Source organism: Zalophus californianus, chromosome 12, assembly GCF_009762305.2.
Source record: "Zalophus californianus isolate mZalCal1 chromosome 12, mZalCal1.pri.v2, whole genome shotgun sequence".
Lineage (NCBI taxonomy): Eukaryota > Metazoa > Chordata > Mammalia > Carnivora > Otariidae > Zalophus > Zalophus californianus.
In genome coordinates this window covers 14,576,084-14,592,269 of record NC_045606.1, presented here as the reverse complement: position 1 = coordinate 14,592,269, position 16,186 = coordinate 14,576,084, and the positions used below count along the sequence as shown (strand labels likewise).

The window sequence follows — 16,186 nt, the reverse complement described above, 5'->3', positions numbered from 1 at the left end:
CATAGATCAGTGCCACACACTAGATTTTGGGCGTATTTTGGTCTGTTAGAAAAAAGTGCCTCCTAAAATTTTAAAGGAAGAAAGACATATATGTACAAAATAAGGGTTGATACAATGAAGGGATGGAAGATGACTGTAAAGATGAAAATTATAAAAGATTTTATAACAGGACTTGGTAAGATAAGTTGTTTGAAAAAAGAAAGAAGATTTAAGGAAAAAAAAAAAAAAAAGGAAAAAGGGAGAGAATGTGATCAGGCAGGAGACTAGAACAAAGCCATACACTAGTGGTTTAGGGTATATTTTGATCTGTTAGAAGAAACTGTACCTCAAAATTTTAAAGAGAGAACAACTTATATATATATGCCAAAAACAAGGATAACTACTATGAAGGGATAAAATATGACTCTAAAAATGAAAAGAAAATAAAAAATGTTTTTTTTTTTTTTTAAAAAAGGGATTTATAAGATGTTGGTTGAAAAAGGGAAAAAGAAAAATAAAAAAAAGTCAACAAAAATTAACTTTGATGAAATAATGAATCATGGTAAAAAAAAAAAAAAAAAAAAAAAAAGAAGCCATGAATCTATGTGCAGTATTCCCCTAGCGCTGGAGTTCTCCTATTCTCCTTGATTGATCAACTTGGTCTTGGCTTGCTGGCTGTTTGTGTTGATCTTCTGGGGGAGGGGCCTGTTGCTGTGGTTTCCAAATGTCTTTGCCGGAGGCGGAATTGCCCCGCCCTTGTCGGTCCGGGCTAAGGAAGCTGCTCCAGTTTGCTCTCAGGAGCTTTTGTTCCCTGCAAGCTCTCGGTACAGCTTTGGAGGACCAGGGCGAAAATGGCGGCCTCCCAGTCTCCGCCCGGAGGAGCCGAGAACTCGGGGCCCCACTCCTCAGTGCGCCCCCAGAGAAAAGCAGTCACTCCCGTGTCCCCGGTCTCCGGCCGCACTCCGTGCTCACCCGCCCTGTGACCGAGCGTTGCTATCTCTGGCACCCGACCCCGCTCGGAGTCTCCAAACCCAGCAGATCCCTGCAGTGCGTTCCCGCACCGCTCCTCCCCGGGAAGGAAGGGGAGTCTCCCCGGATCTGCTGCTTGTTGGGTCCTTGCTGGGGGAGCCGTGCCCCGACTGGGCCGCAGATCACAGTTTATGGCAACCCCGAGCTGAGAGCCCGCGACTCTGCTCCGTATCTGCAGCCGGCTTCCCCGCCCCGACACCTGGGAGCTCTGCCGCACTCAGGCACCCCCGGTCTCTCTGTGACCCCCAAGGGTCCTGAGACCACACTGTCCCGGGAGGATTCCACCCCCCGCTTAGCCACTGCAGCGGCGTCCCTCTGCCGAGCCAACTTTTAAAAGGTCCGATTTTGTGCTCCGCGGCTCTAGCACTTGCCAGAAGCGGCCGGCGGAGGCCCCTCCCCCGCCGTCTATCCTCCCGAATATCGCCTCGGATTCACTTCTCCGGACGTCCTACCTTCCAGTAAGTGGTCGCTTCTCTGTTCAGAGAGTTGTTGCTACTCTCCTGTTCGATCTCCTGTTGAGTTCGTAGGTGTTCAGAATGGTTTGATCCCTATTCAGCTGAATTCCTGAGACCAGACAAAATCTAGGTCTCCTACTCCTCCGCCATCTTGCTCCGCCCCCCAGGTTACAGGTTCTACTCTTTAACTAAACTTTCAATTTTCTGAAAGAGAAGTACTAGGTTTTATGAACTTATTTCCATCACTGTCACTTGTTAAAAGCACGTGCGGCGTGCACACACGCACACACACATACACACGAGCCCCTGTGAGCTGTGGAGGTTGGGTGCCCTTATTAGTGAGGCAATCCACTGTTTGAATTTGTCATACAATAAAATAACACATCCCACATGGCTGAGACCAGTGGAAATGCCACGTGCTAAATCTGTGAATGCCAACGAATAAACTCACAATAAATGGATCAAAATAGAAATTTCCCTAAAATTTTAATCCTGAGACATACAATTAAGAAAGGTGAATGAGCCAAAGTGTATAGCTAGTTTTTCTGTTTCTATGAATTATGTCAATTGTTTTACTAAAAAAATTACTTCACACACACACAACATTCAAAGTTCCATACCAAATATGAGTGCTTTCATAAAATAACCACATCAAGTAAAGGAATCATAACATCTAGTTAGGGTCAGTATACTGAATATGATCAGCAAATATGTGATTTTTTAACTTCTCCAGCATCTGAATAGGTGTCTAATTATTAAAAAAATTGGAACAGTAAAAATAAAGGGTCAGTATTAAAATAAGAAACACATTACCTCAGAATCAAAATCCATTAATAAAACAATTTTATCCTTGATAGAACTGAAAAGATTATGCTTGTGGATCAACTGGAAAACATCCTTGTGTCTTAATGTTAAGTATATTTCCAGAGCATTACCATAGTTTTTGTCATAGGTGTACCTGGTAATACAAAATTTTTTAGATTAATGTTCATCAACACTTCTAACTGAACACACACATAACACATACAAATCATGTTTTGCAATATGAAAAACTGAAAAATTTGTTTAAATAGAAAAGTCAACTTTATTTGGAATACTATTCCTTGGGACTTAACTACATGTGACCAGTACGTACTTCTTTCTCAGAGCCTTGCTTCCCAGCTCCCCAAAACTTCAGAAAATTGACAATGTTCAAGTAATAAACATTTTCTTTTATAGAAATTCTCAAAACTTCTTCATAGAAATCCGTATGTCAGACAAAGAAACTATGATCCAGAAAAAAGGAAATTCTTATTCCAGTAATAAAAAAATTCAGTTAAAATTTTTATAAGCAGTATTCAGCTGGCAAATGGATTGTATCCCCAAAGCTTATTTGTGAGGGAAGTTTATAAAACTGACACATGTTTTTCTACTGAAGGACTCTTCTTCACATTAATTCCCAAGCTAGCTCCTGAAAACCAAGTGAACCTAAATTATACTGTGAGCCCATTATTAGTATGAAGTATTACCAGTACAGTTAGTACTACAGAGCCCAAGGAATATCTAGACGTTTCCAGAAGAAAATGGGTCAGTGTTTCAACTCAGAGAGTGACAAATATCCCTGAACTCTAGGTCACTTTGGGGCACCTTTCTTGGTCTTGGCAAAAGATGTAAGAAGATGGGGGAGGGGCTGTGTGAGGTGGTGGGAATGCCAAGGAGGGGCTGAAGCAGGAACCACCTTCCTGAGCTAGCCTGCAGTGTGCTTCTCTTTTCACTAGATCAAAGCTCATCTAGGGCATGAGTGTACCCTATCTTTCCCTGAATCCCAGGCATACAGGAGAAAGCCTGGGTCACCAAAAGTACCCAATAAATATGAAAATTATTAACCAAACTTCCATTTTCTGAGCTCTTAGTGCCAGGCACAGTGCTTAATTATGACCTCTCCTTTAAGCCTTGAAATCATCCCATAAGCAATGTATACACCTTCTAGAGAAGGAATCAGGTTTGAGACATTAACTGACATGCAGATCCGAGGATGACAGAATCCAGAGCCTCCCTGGGAAACTGATTTTCTTGCGTAGTCTGAGACCTGGCGCTCTTCCCTCCCTGAACCACTGCTCCTACGTAGTGCTGCTGACTAGGGTTCCTCTCCTCTGGGAAACAGTCTGCATTACAACTCTATAGTCTTGCACATTTTCCTCCCCTGCTAGTTGTTCACTGGAGGTTTACGAGAGGACGTTACTAAAGGTGAATATAGGAAAAATGTATAGAAGGCTCCCTCCTCTGCATCCTCCCCATTCAGAGTCTGCTAGATCTAAAAGATGAAAAACTTTGGGGCGCCTGGGTGGCTCAGTCATTAAACGTCTGCTTTCGGCTCAGGTCATGGTCCCAGGGTCCTGGGATCGAGCCCCACATCGGGCTCCCTGCTCAGTGGGAAGCCTGCTTCTCCCTCTCCCACTCCCCCTGCTTGTGTTCCCTCTCTCGCTGCGTCTCTCTCTGTCAAATAAATAAAATATTTAAAAAAAAATAAATAAGAGATAAAAACTTTTCACGTAGGTCGAATTGGAAAAAGCAGCACTAAATTCTACTCACAGTTCTGCCAGGGTTTTGAGTAAGGTTCTATTCTGACTATCTCTCTTCAGGTGATCCCGAACTGCTTGAACGATTACTGAATTGTTGTACAGATCTCCAGGCCATTCTCGGATCAGAGTGGCAAAACCCTAAACAGAACAAGAGAAGAACACTCCTGAAATAGAATAACAATCCAAATAGTTTAAACAATGCCTAGAAGTATTCATGTAAACAGACAAAATAATTTTATGATTAAAACTCTGGCATGAACGGATCACCAATTTTCAGACTCTGGGTTTGGGGGTGGCGAGGGAGGCAGAGAATCACTGCGCACAAGTCCCCATTTACCATTCCTGGAAGTGGGTGGCATTGGCTGCGTCTGCTCTTACGTATTTGATGAAATGCACCAGTAAGAAAGGCCCCCCTGGTTCTTCCATAAAGCCACACTGCACACACAGACTCTGGCTTTGACTTGCTCTGACCTCAGTCCGGACTAACTGTAACACTTGGACGACATCTTGAATATCCTGAAGATACTGTCCAAGCCGGCCACTCCCCCCACCCACCTCCTGTGCCCTTTGGGTCTGGCCCCCCACGTGCATGACTGTACACAACACCTTGTTTCGACAGTGGAGTCACTGGTACCCCACCTTCAACAAGTTATCATCTTTGTCCTCTTTCCTTTTGTTTTGTTTTGTTTTTGTTTTTTGTTTTTTGGTCCTCTCTGCATTCTTGCCTCTGAACCTAGTTTTGCTTGGGGGATTTGAGACTTTGGCTGAAGTCTCATCCCCTAGCTGGATCTCAAATTTTGCGGTTCGGATAGAACACACTAGATCCTCTGATTGGATCCTCCTTCTCTCCTACAGTTGAATTTTGGCCAGGATCCTGGGCAGCCTCTGTCCTCCTGATTCCCAACTTTAGAGCTCATGTTTTGTAACTCAGAGTATGGTAGAGCAGTTTACTTACTGATTCTTGGCAGCTTTTAGAGAAAAACCTTAGATGTATTCAAGACAGCAAACAGAAGTAAAAATCTTCATGTTATCAAAAAAAATTGTATTATTAAGTATCTCAACTAATGCTTTAATAAACTACTATGAATTTAATTAAGTGACACTTAGAAATGAAAATAGTGCGGTGGAATGTGCTTCTTTTTTTTAAGATTTTATTTATTTATTTGAGAGAGAGAGAATGAGAGAGAGAGAGAGCACATGAGAGGGGGGAGGGTCAGAGGGAGAAGCAGACTCCCTGCCAAACAGGGAGCCCGATGCAGGACTTGATATCGGGACTCCAGGATCATGACCTGAGCCGAAGGCAGTTGCTTAACCAACTGAGCCACCCAGGCGCCCTGGAATGTGCTTCTGTAAAGTACCACGATTTGATAAAAAGAAAACCACAAAGAATCAGGAATACAGTCTCTACTGAAGTCCTACCCAAGCAGCCCCGGGAAGGATGGCAAGAGACCTGAACAACAGGCAACACGTTTTCCATTCAAACTGCAACCTTCCCATGTAAGAGCATGATTGCAGTTTGATTTGAGAGATGTGGGGAGGGGCATCACTAAGTAAAGATGATGTATTTTTTTTAAAGATTTTATTTATTTATTTGTCAGAGAGAGAGAGACACGAGCAGGGGGAGGGGCAGAGGAAGAAGAAGACTCCCCGCTGAGCAAAGAGCCCGATGTGGACCTCAATCCCAGGACCTTGGGACCATGACCTGAACCGAAGGCAGACGCTTAACCGACTGAGCCACCCAGGCGTCCCAAAGATGATGTATTTTATAAAACCAGTGAATCAGAACATTAAAATGTTCTTGGAGCCAAAACGGTACTTTGGATCAGGTTTCTATTTTAAGACTCTATAATGTGTAAGATAAAAACGTCTGAAAAAGATTCCCATCCAAACACTGGCAGCTCTCAGTGGCCCTGAGACCAGGAATCATACTGTTTGGGAAGAAGGAGGCTTGGCTCCATTTTCTCTTTTCCCTAATTTATGCAACAGCCTGGCAGTACCACCGACTCCTAATACAAAATAAGACAAAACGACCGGTCATACCGTGTGAAAAAAACATGATGCCTCCAATGTAAACCGACATAAACACTTACCACATTTCAGGTCAGGCTTTTCTCTACTAAACTGGCTCCGTACGCCCTTGAATAAATATGCTAAGAAATACTGACGCAATCAACCCTGTGGTCTTTATTATTCATCAGAGGACACGGTTTATCAGGGAGCTGTTACGACCAAGTGGGTGAAGTCAGGGAACACCTCAGTGCCCATCATAGTAAGTACAAGGTTAAAAGGTATTCACCGAATGAAATGCCATGGCAATTGTCCCGCTTTTAATATGCTTAAATATCTGTCATTAATAATAGGAAACAAAGTTTAACTCTGTGGCACTCTGGTGGCATCATCAGTTGGTGCATGGTACTTATACAATAACGCTGCTAGGTTGTAAAAAAAAAGACGAAGCTATCTGCATTTCAGTAGAAACCCCGCACCAGCAAGTCAGGAAGCACCATTACCTCCAAGTAAATACTGCCACTTCATATCTTTTTAGGAAGAAAAGAAAACTGAGAAGCCAATATTCTAGAGAAGTACAGCTGTTTTTCTAAAATCCGACCTTTAGTGCTGTTTAGTAGCACACATAATATGTCATCAAAAGTGTTAGGCAGAACGCTTCCCTGGTCAATTATGTGACAATTTAATTCAAAATTTAACACGAAACCAAGAATGATGGAAGCGAAACGATTTATAAGAGCTTAGGACAACAAATTATTTATACCTTTTTTTTTTATTATGTTATGTTAAGCACCATACATTCCATCATTAGTTTTTGATGTAGTGTTCCATGATTCGTTGTTTGCGTCTAACACCCAGTGCTCCATGCAGAATGTGCCCTCTTTAATACCCATCCCCAGGCTAACCCAACCTCCCAGCCCCCTTCTTAACAAGTACTGACCAAGCAGACACCCTGAAACATTCAGAAAAAAAACATCTACAAGCTCTAAGTTCAAGTCATGCATCCTCCTTTCTGTCTCAGTCAAGTCTTCCAGACATGAATTGATAGGATAACTTTAATGACACAGAATCTAAAATAGCTTCTTGAAAAAGAGTTGAATCATGTGAAAGAATTATAAAAAGAATCATAAAAATAATAGAATTGTTTCTCTTGGTGAAATTGCATTACTTTAAAAAGAGGACAAGTAGACCAAACTTCAGTATTTCACAATAAAATTCATATTTTTCCCCACCATTTTCACACAACACTCATAATTCTCTTTCTTTTGGGAAGATGTACAGACGGAATATTTATGAGAGCCACTGTATGTACTGAGAACATAATGGAAAAAAAAAGGAGAAGTCCATTAAAGTCTTTATTCACTGAAGAAACTTGTTCTGATAACTATGGCCAATAATGGCCTCTCATCAGATCTTTTACAGAACATATCACTCTGCCCATGTCACTTACGTTCTAGTTGCTTAAAGCTTATCAATATCATCTCTCCTCTCAGCCTGTAAATCTACTGAAGACAGGACTGTGTTTTTTAAGTTTCTCTTGGATCCAACTGAGTACTCAGCCCAGTTCTAGGCCATGGTAGGTTCTAAATAAAGCTATGTTGAGTTGAACTGAATAGGAAATGCATAGGAAGCATGCCCCTAGCCTCCATCAGCTGGTACCCAACACAAATGACAGAAACTATTACCATAAGCTCTGCTAGAAGATGTACATTTACTCTAGAAAGAAATAGATCCACGCTGTTACAGCAGATTGGATTATAATACACAGTAATACGAGAAAATGTTGCTTCCATTAGTATGCACATTTAATGAAGTTAATTTGTTCAAGTTTAATTCATGCTGAAGCACTTAATCCCTTCCTATGCTGAGAACACAGGCTTATAAAAGTAAAGGAACTGTACAGATCACACATGCTTCAGGCTGCTTCGATCTTCTGTATCCAGGAACACCTGGTTGACAATAACTGACCAAACACCTGAGTTAACCGGTACGGGATCACTATCGTAAAGGTCCCTAGAGATCTTTAGATCTAAAATTCACCTCCAACTTAAAATGTAGTAGTGTTTGCCATATTAATCCTTCTTAAGTTGAATCCATTATTGGTTAAAAAAAAAAAGGGGCCCTGACAAGGTATTAATGCTCAGTAGGCACTCAGAAGCTAGACATTCCTTTCTTCATTCCCTCTTCTCCTCAACGTATTAAACTTTTTGCAAACCACCTCAAATTCTTGTGCAAATAAGGTCTTCCTTATCTTTACAACCTAACACCAAACTATAAGAAGGCAATGACAGCCTAGAGCATACCACAAGGCGCTGAAATGAACACTTATCACCGGCTTAGGCTCCTGAACTTCATAAGCAGCTGAAGACGGTGCCATGCTGACGAGCGACTATGAAGGGCGTGGCGGAAACTGACGCATAGCCGCCCAGGGTCCGACGTCACAGCTGTGGCAAAGAGTTTACCAGCCTTGTCTAGAGTCTGCCCACCAGAAATCTTCTTCCTCTGGTCACCAGGAAGAAGGTAGAGTCTTAGCTTTACTAGAGCACTCAGCGTATTATATAATAATTCGTTTCTATCATGGTTTCTCAACCTCAGTACTATTGACATTCGAGGACAAATAATTCTGTCATGGGGGGGCTCTCTTGCGCATCACAGGATGCTCAGTCAGCTGCATCCCTGCTGGCCTCCATCCACTAAATTGGTGTCAGTAGCACCAATTACCTAGTCATGACAACCAAAAAAGGCCGCCAGACATAGCCCAATGTCCCCGGGGGGCATATTCAGCCCCTGTTGAGAAGCACCGGTTTACTTGGACCATGAACTACCGCTGAATGTGCGTCATTTCATTCACACCTGCATGCCTGGGGCCCACCATGTGCTCGCAATATAGTGGATACCACACGGATATTTTCTGCATAATGTATGTTAAATCAACCAACTTTAAAAATTTTAATCCCTTTTAGGTGCATACAAACACCAAATTTAAATTCAAATCCAGGCATGCCTATTTTTTAAATGTATACCTGCGAACAAATTATTTCATTTCTTTAATCTTTGGTTTCCTCATCTGTAAAATTGGATATCGCTGTTTATAGCGTCGCCGGGAGGACAAAATTGCAACATGCATGTGAGAGTGTGGAGCATATGGTGGGTGAGTGATGTAACTACTGCTTTTCTCCCTCATCAATAAACAAGCAGATCCTGTCCACCAATCTCCTTCCCCATTCCTGCCGCCCTAGTTTCACTTTAATCCTCTTCCGGCAAACTTAGATCTGAGTCTGAGGCTTTAAGCATCAACAGCAGCTGCTAGTCTATGTACGAAATCACCACACAGCACTTGTCCTTTTTCTTCAGCTTTCTCAAGGAGCCAAACAAAGTAGCTTTAGGAAACTATAAAGGAATTAAGGAATCCTGCAAAACATGCATGGATGAGAGGTTTTCATTGTCCACACAGACATGAGCTGTCATGAGAGCGTCACCTCAGTTTCATCCAACACCCACAAACTGAAAATCTGCTCCCTCTCAACCGCCTGCTCCACTGTATTATTTTTCTCTATTTCTTACCATTTTCCCATTGAGAGCAAGTAAATATGACCACGTCGGAATGCCGTACCTCATAATCACTTTCCAAAAACTCATGTAAGATCATTTCATAGATGAGTGGTTTCAGAACTGGATCTCCTCTTGGCAAGTAAGGACTAATAGCCTAAGGAAGAAAAAAGAAATGAAATCATTTCAGAAGGGGCAAAACAAAACTATACTCCAATTATGCAGAAAATATGAAAGTACAGACCTTCTGCAACCCACCACAGGGTTACGTTCTGACAGACCCATCAGAAATTGAAAATATTTTAAGTCAGAAATGCACTGAAAACACCTCCCTCACTGAGTACCACAGCTTAGCCGAGCCTGCTTTATATATGCTCACACCACGTACGTGAGCCAACAGTTGGGCAAAATCGTCTAACACATGGCCTATTTTAAAATAAAATGTTGAATATCTCATTTAGTTTACTGAATAGTGTACTGAAAAGGAAAAAGAGAATGGAATGGCTGTGTGGGTACAGAATGGTGTGAGTGTGTGGGTTGCTGACCCTGGCGAGGGCGTGGCTGAGCTGACCAGGAGCTGCAGTCGCTGCCCGGCCCCGCATCCCGCCAGAGGATCATCCCGTGTATCACTAGCGCTGGGAAAAATCCAAGTTCAAACTGTGGTTTCTACTGAATGTGTATCGCCTTTGCACCACTCTAAAGTTGAAAATCGTAACTGAACTACTTACTGTAAGTAGGAGACCATCTGTATATTTCCACTTTTAAAATCTAAGGCAACATAGTACTTTGGAAAATGATTATGAAAAGAAAAATTCAAATCAACTCTACCTTCTTATGACACATTACAATATATTTTCAAAAGTATATACAAGGTGTATATATGTATGAATGATAACTAAAAAACCTGCCTCAGTTAAGTGAAACTTTATCTGTTCTTCCAGACAAATTAATGAAAATCTAAATAATAGGAAGGAGAACTTCACAGAGATAAAAGCTACCTTAAGTAGTCGAGGAGTTACAGGTCATCTATTCATATTTTTTTCTCCTTAAAATGGAATATATCACTCTTTAAAAACTCATAATCATTGTTTGAAATGAAGGGAAAATACACACCTTGCATTCTTTAGCTGTTTCAGTGCTGTGTTAAGTGTTGAATTTGCGAACACTGTTAAATGACTCTGCAGGGCACTATGTACCAATTGCCATACTTTGTTCTGGGGACGCAGAACTAGAGTCACCATCCAAGGGGGGCTCAGAGCCTCAAGGGGACAGTATGCAGACATCTAAACAGCCAACTGCAAGACTGGCTGCTAAGTGTTACATAAACAAGGTGTTAACAAGGTGCTGTGACTGGCAGGGGCAAATCCTGTCTCCTGAGGCAGACATGACAAATGCCAGGAGTCTATGAGGCAAAGAAAGATGGGGTAGGGCACCCTGGCAGAAGGAACATCATGAGGAAGGGCAAGGGCATGGAGCCATGGATGCGCACTGTGTGTTAGGGTAGATCAGAGTGGCTCTGGCGTGTGGGAAGGCAGTCCCAGAAAGGAGAGGAGGCTGGGGAGAAAGGCGAGGCAGGGCAATGAAAACAATTTGGATTTTATACTTCGAGAACAAGGGAAGTGCGAATAGCAGATTTATTTTTTAAGCAGCTAGCTCTGGGGTAAAGTTGTCTGCAGATCTGTCAGAAGGCCCCTGCAACAGCACATTCAAGAGTCGAGGCCGTGGCCCCCGAGGGGAGGAGAGGCCCAGTGGTATGGACAAAGAAGGACTAATGAGAATCGGAGATGGAACTGCATGAGGAGGTGAGTCAGATGTTCTCATCTGGGCAGTGGCTTGGAGCTCTTAAGCACAGAGGAATGGGTACGCTGTCATGTCACAGATATAGACCGAAAGGAGGAGGAACAAATTTGGGAAAGAAATGGATTCACATTGATTTGAGTGATCGTTACCAGCAGTTCCTACAAGGAAAAAAGGGCCATCACACACTTCCAGCACAGATACTGAATTTAAAACAAAGGTCTGGGTCATGGAGCCATCAGGCTAAACATGGCCACAGGATTGGATAGGGAGCAGCCCAACAAACAAGACAAGAAGATTCCCTGGGGCAAGCGCACTCGTCACAGAGTGGGCAACCTAACTGGGAATTTTTTTTTTACAAGATTTTATTTATTTGAGGGAGTGAGAGAGAGAGAGAGAGCACACGTGCGAGCGAGTGTGCGCACAAGTGGGGAGGAGGGGTAGTGGGAGAGGGAGAGGCAGACTCCCCGCTGAGCCAGGAGCCCGAAGCAGGACTCGATCACAAGACCCTGGGACCGTGGCCTGAACTGAAGGCAGACACTTAACCGAGTGAGCCACTTAGGTGCCCCATAATTGGGAACGTTTAAAAACGTATTCATAACTCCAAGAGAACACTGCAAAGGCTCACAAATATTGAAAACATTTTAAACGTTTTAAAGAAACATAGGAATCCTTTATTGTTTACTTTGGAGGTTGTGCATTAAGTTGAAAGGTCAACTGTTTCCTTTGAAGGAAACAATCAGCAAAACTAAGAGGTAACCTTTGGAATGGGAGAAGATATTTGCAAATGATATGTCTGATAAAGGGCAGTAGCTAAAATATATAGAGAATTTATAAAACTGAACACTCAAAAAACAAATAATCCAGTTAAAAAATGGGCATAAGACATGAATAGATATTTTTCCAAAGAAGACCTACAAATGGCCAACAGACACATGAAAAGATGCTCAACATCACTCATCATCAGGGAAATGCAAATCAAAACCACAATGAGATATCACCTCACACCAGTCAGAATGGCTAAAATCAATAACACAAGAAACAAAAGAGGAACGTTCTTACAGTGTTGGTGGGAATACAAACTAATGCAACCGATGTGGAGAGCAGTATGGAGGTTCCTCAGAAAGTTAAGAATAGAGCTACCCTATGACCCGGCAACTGCACTGCTAGGTATCTACCCAAAGGATACAAAAATACTGATTCAAAGGGATACATGCACTGCGATGTTTATAGCAGCTTTATCAACAATAGCCAAATTATGGAAAGAGCCCAAACGTCCACTGACTGATGAATGGATCAAGAAGATATGGTATATACACATATACAATGGATTACTCATCCATAAAAAAAGAATGCAGCTGTGCCATTTGCAACGACATGGATCGAGCTAGGAAGTATTACGCTAAGCAAAGTCAGTCAGAGAAAGACAAAAACCATATGATTTCACTCATATGTGGAATTTAAGAAACAAAACAGATGAACACGAGGGGAGAAAAGAAAAAGAGAGGCAAACCATAAAACAGACTCTTAACTATAGAGAACAACCTGAGGATTACTGGAGGGGAGGTGGGCAGGGGATGGATTAAATAGGTGATGGGTATTAAGGAGGGCACCTGTGATGAGCACTGGGTGTTATAAGTGATGAATCACTAAATTCTACACCTGAACTAATATTACACTGTATGTTAACTGTAAATTAATAAAAACTTGAAAAAGAAAAAAAAAGTTAAAAACATGAAAATATCAGCTACATGTTATAGCTGCATAGCTACATGGTCAAACTTTTTCATTTGCCTTCCAGCAAATAAAACATTATTTGAAAAATGCGTTAATTCTTCAGTGCATTTGAAGAAAGCCTCACTTTATAATCTGCAGGATGAGATTATACCTGCTTTCCATATTCATTAAGAACATAAAAACTTCAGGGGCGCCTGGGTGGCTCAGTTGGTTAAGCGTCTTACTCTCGGTTTCAGCTCAGGTCATGATCTTGGGGTCCTGGGATTGAGCCCTGCATCGGGCTCTGCACTCAGCAGGGAGTCTGCTTGAGATTCTCTCCCTCTGCCCCTTGCCCCTGCTCTCTCTCTCAAATAAATAAATCTTTAAAAGAAACCATAAAAACTTTATCTAAACATAGAATTGGAGGGATATAAGACACATTTTATACATATAAAATATAATCACATTTATATTTTGTTTTTTCTTCCTAGCTAACACTTGCTTCCCGGGAAAGAACTGATTACTACTGTCTTAATTTTATTTCCATCTCAATATCAATACACTACATACAAAAATTCAGTTAAAAATAAGGCTGTGCTTACCTTAAGCTGTCCAATTTCTTTAAATTTGTAAACTTCATATTCCCAGAGTGCTGCATTTTTCCCAAGAATTTTCTGGCATTTGCTGGCAGTGAAAACATCCCATGGAGAAAGGGGAAAAAAAAAAAAAGAGTAAGTAGACATTTCCTGTATTGGTTTAGATAAATCTCTCATCCCAGAGTTTTGACAAATTTCTATCTCAAGTGCCAGTGCACATAAAGGTATTACTAGATAACCACTTGATTGCATATATACAAGGTTGACAGAAATCATGAAAATTATTACCAGATACTTACAAATAAAGATGAATCCCTTTCAGAAACTATGATTAAGGGCTTTCCCAAAGATTATCCTGTTCTGAGTTTCCTCCTTATCCAGATGAGCACTGCCGGTTTGGGGACATTTCTCACCTTGAAGAAATGTCATCATACCCCAAAGTACCCACTTAAATCACTTCTTGAAGGGCTTTAAATAATGGACTACAAAATCAGACTTCAGAAATTTAGGATCCTATCATAGTATATAATCTGGAGAAATGTTTATATATGAATAAAAACTTAATTTACACATCAAAGAAACAGGTCTCACTAAATCTTAGAAAACGAGAGGTCAGCCTGAAGGCTACGTTCCCAGGCTGTCCCGCAGTCCTGGAGGTGAGCACCGTGAAGCTCCAGGGGGAGCCACTCACACACACCCACACGACCACTACGTAACATTTACGCTCTTGTCCACCACAGACCCCTGCAAACCTGAAGCCTGAAATCTGGTCGCTTCCATTGAATTACCACCCTCTTGCTGGGAGACAACTCTCCTTGAATTATAAGCAGCAGCACTGACTGCCTTCTCAAGGATGCTTGTAGAGTGAATAGCCCTAGAAATGGGAGACACAGATAGTGTTTCCCTCCAGAGCAAAGGGCAGGATTGTTTAGTGTCTAGCATAATAAATATATCACGTTCCTCTGAAGCTAAGGGCAGGCAGGCTCAATGCCTGTTATAAAAGAGTCAGAGACCCTAAACTCAGGGTCCCTCTCCTGTAACACGAGTGATGGTCTGTGCAGCGCATCACCTGGCCAGCTCTGTGTGTCGTGCTGCGGGAACTGGGGCTGTGGGGTCCAGCACAAATGCCAATACTCTGGCTACTACTACTGCTGAATTAGCCTGCGTCTCTGACCCGGGAGTCTTGTGCCTTCTGCCAGCACCCATGTGCTAACTCTTTAGTTTACAAAAAGGGTAAACTCTCAGGCTCTTCATGATTTTTGACATCTTTCTCATTGAATTTTGTTTCATGAAAATGAGACAGTAGGTGGGTTAAGTAACAAATCCATTCTGTGGTTAAAGCCACTAATACTCAAAAAGTACCCCGTAAGAAAGATCAAAAAAAAAAATGTTGACCTCAGAGAATGGCTTATTTTAGTGTTAACATTTCTCAATTCTATTTATACTAACAAAAAGTGTGAAAATGTCATTATTACCGTGCTGCTATGTCATACTCTCCTTTCTCCACCAGGTGGTTTATATATGCCAAGCCAATATCCTAGGGAAAATTAAATGAAGGAATTTCATAATTAACCAGAACGCCTGCAAAGTTGAGCCTCAGTTCCTGAGCAGCCCATGACATCAGGGTCCTACTGGCATTACGGGCTAGAACCTGTTTTATACATCTTAGTGTGCTGTATGTAATTATGCTCGTTTCCTTCTTAAACAGATTTAAATGTACTTGTATTTATATTTTCACAAATTTTAGAATTCACACAAAAATAACCTTCCTATGGTAAAGGCTCCTAACTTGCCCCCGATTAGGAGATTTTCTACAAAAGAAATCTGCAGTATTAGAAACATGATCCAACAATTTCATGCTGTCACTGGATGTAAAACAGTTTCTGGTGCTTTCATCTCTAAGATGGGAGCTACTGGTCTCCTCTGTATCACGTCTGAAGAAATGCTGTAACAAACACACAACAACAGGACAATCATCTTAAAGTGAAATACTGAATCTTAAAGTTAACATTACTGTGAAAATGAGCTCAAAAAACATGTGATTCATACCCATGGGTTTACAGATGAGGAAACGGGTGTTCGCAGCACGGGCTGGCTTCTGAGTAACATTCATTTGCTTACGCCACCTCCGTTCCAAAAGGTTTGGAGGTGGCCTGAGTCACCAAAGACATGAAAGCTCTTGCCTGGTCTCCCCCCAGGACTCTTCTTGTGAAATATTATTTCCGACTAAAAGCATTTTCATGAGCAGCTTAAAATTATTATATATAACAAAACTTGGATATTAAGTTCTAGTTTATGTACAAAAAAGGTGGTGTGGGATTTCCTCCCAGATGGCAGAAATGACAGTGGCCCATTTCTCTCTCTGCCTGGTATGAAATTACGTTGTGCTCGGAGAAAACAAAAAGTCTATGCACAGGATGTGGCCGTTTCAAGGCTGCAGGAAAATACTAATTGTTCCTAGTTTATTAATTTTTTACATAGGAAATCCTATGTAGTA

The 16,186-nt window shown here is 41.7% G+C and overlaps 1 protein-coding gene across 4 annotated transcripts in view; it reads right to left on the bottom strand.

Moving 5' to 3' along the window:
• VPS41 (VPS41 subunit of HOPS complex) overlaps nucleotides 1-16,186 on the bottom strand; it is a 206,942-nt gene that overhangs the window by 34,627 nt on the left and 156,129 nt on the right. For all 4 annotated transcript variants that reach the window (XM_027573348.2, XM_027573349.2, XM_027573351.2 and 1 more), the window contains 5 exons: nucleotides 15,165-15,226; nucleotides 13,696-13,777; nucleotides 9,645-9,737; nucleotides 4,035-4,162; nucleotides 2,277-2,421 (listed from right to left, as the gene is read on the bottom strand). In XM_027573348.2, coding sequence (XP_027429149.1) covers nucleotides 2,277-2,421; nucleotides 4,035-4,162; nucleotides 9,645-9,737; nucleotides 13,696-13,777; nucleotides 15,165-15,226 — 510 coding nt within the window. The remainder of the gene's footprint in view (nucleotides 1-2,276; nucleotides 2,422-4,034; nucleotides 4,163-9,644; nucleotides 9,738-13,695; nucleotides 13,778-15,164; nucleotides 15,227-16,186) is intronic.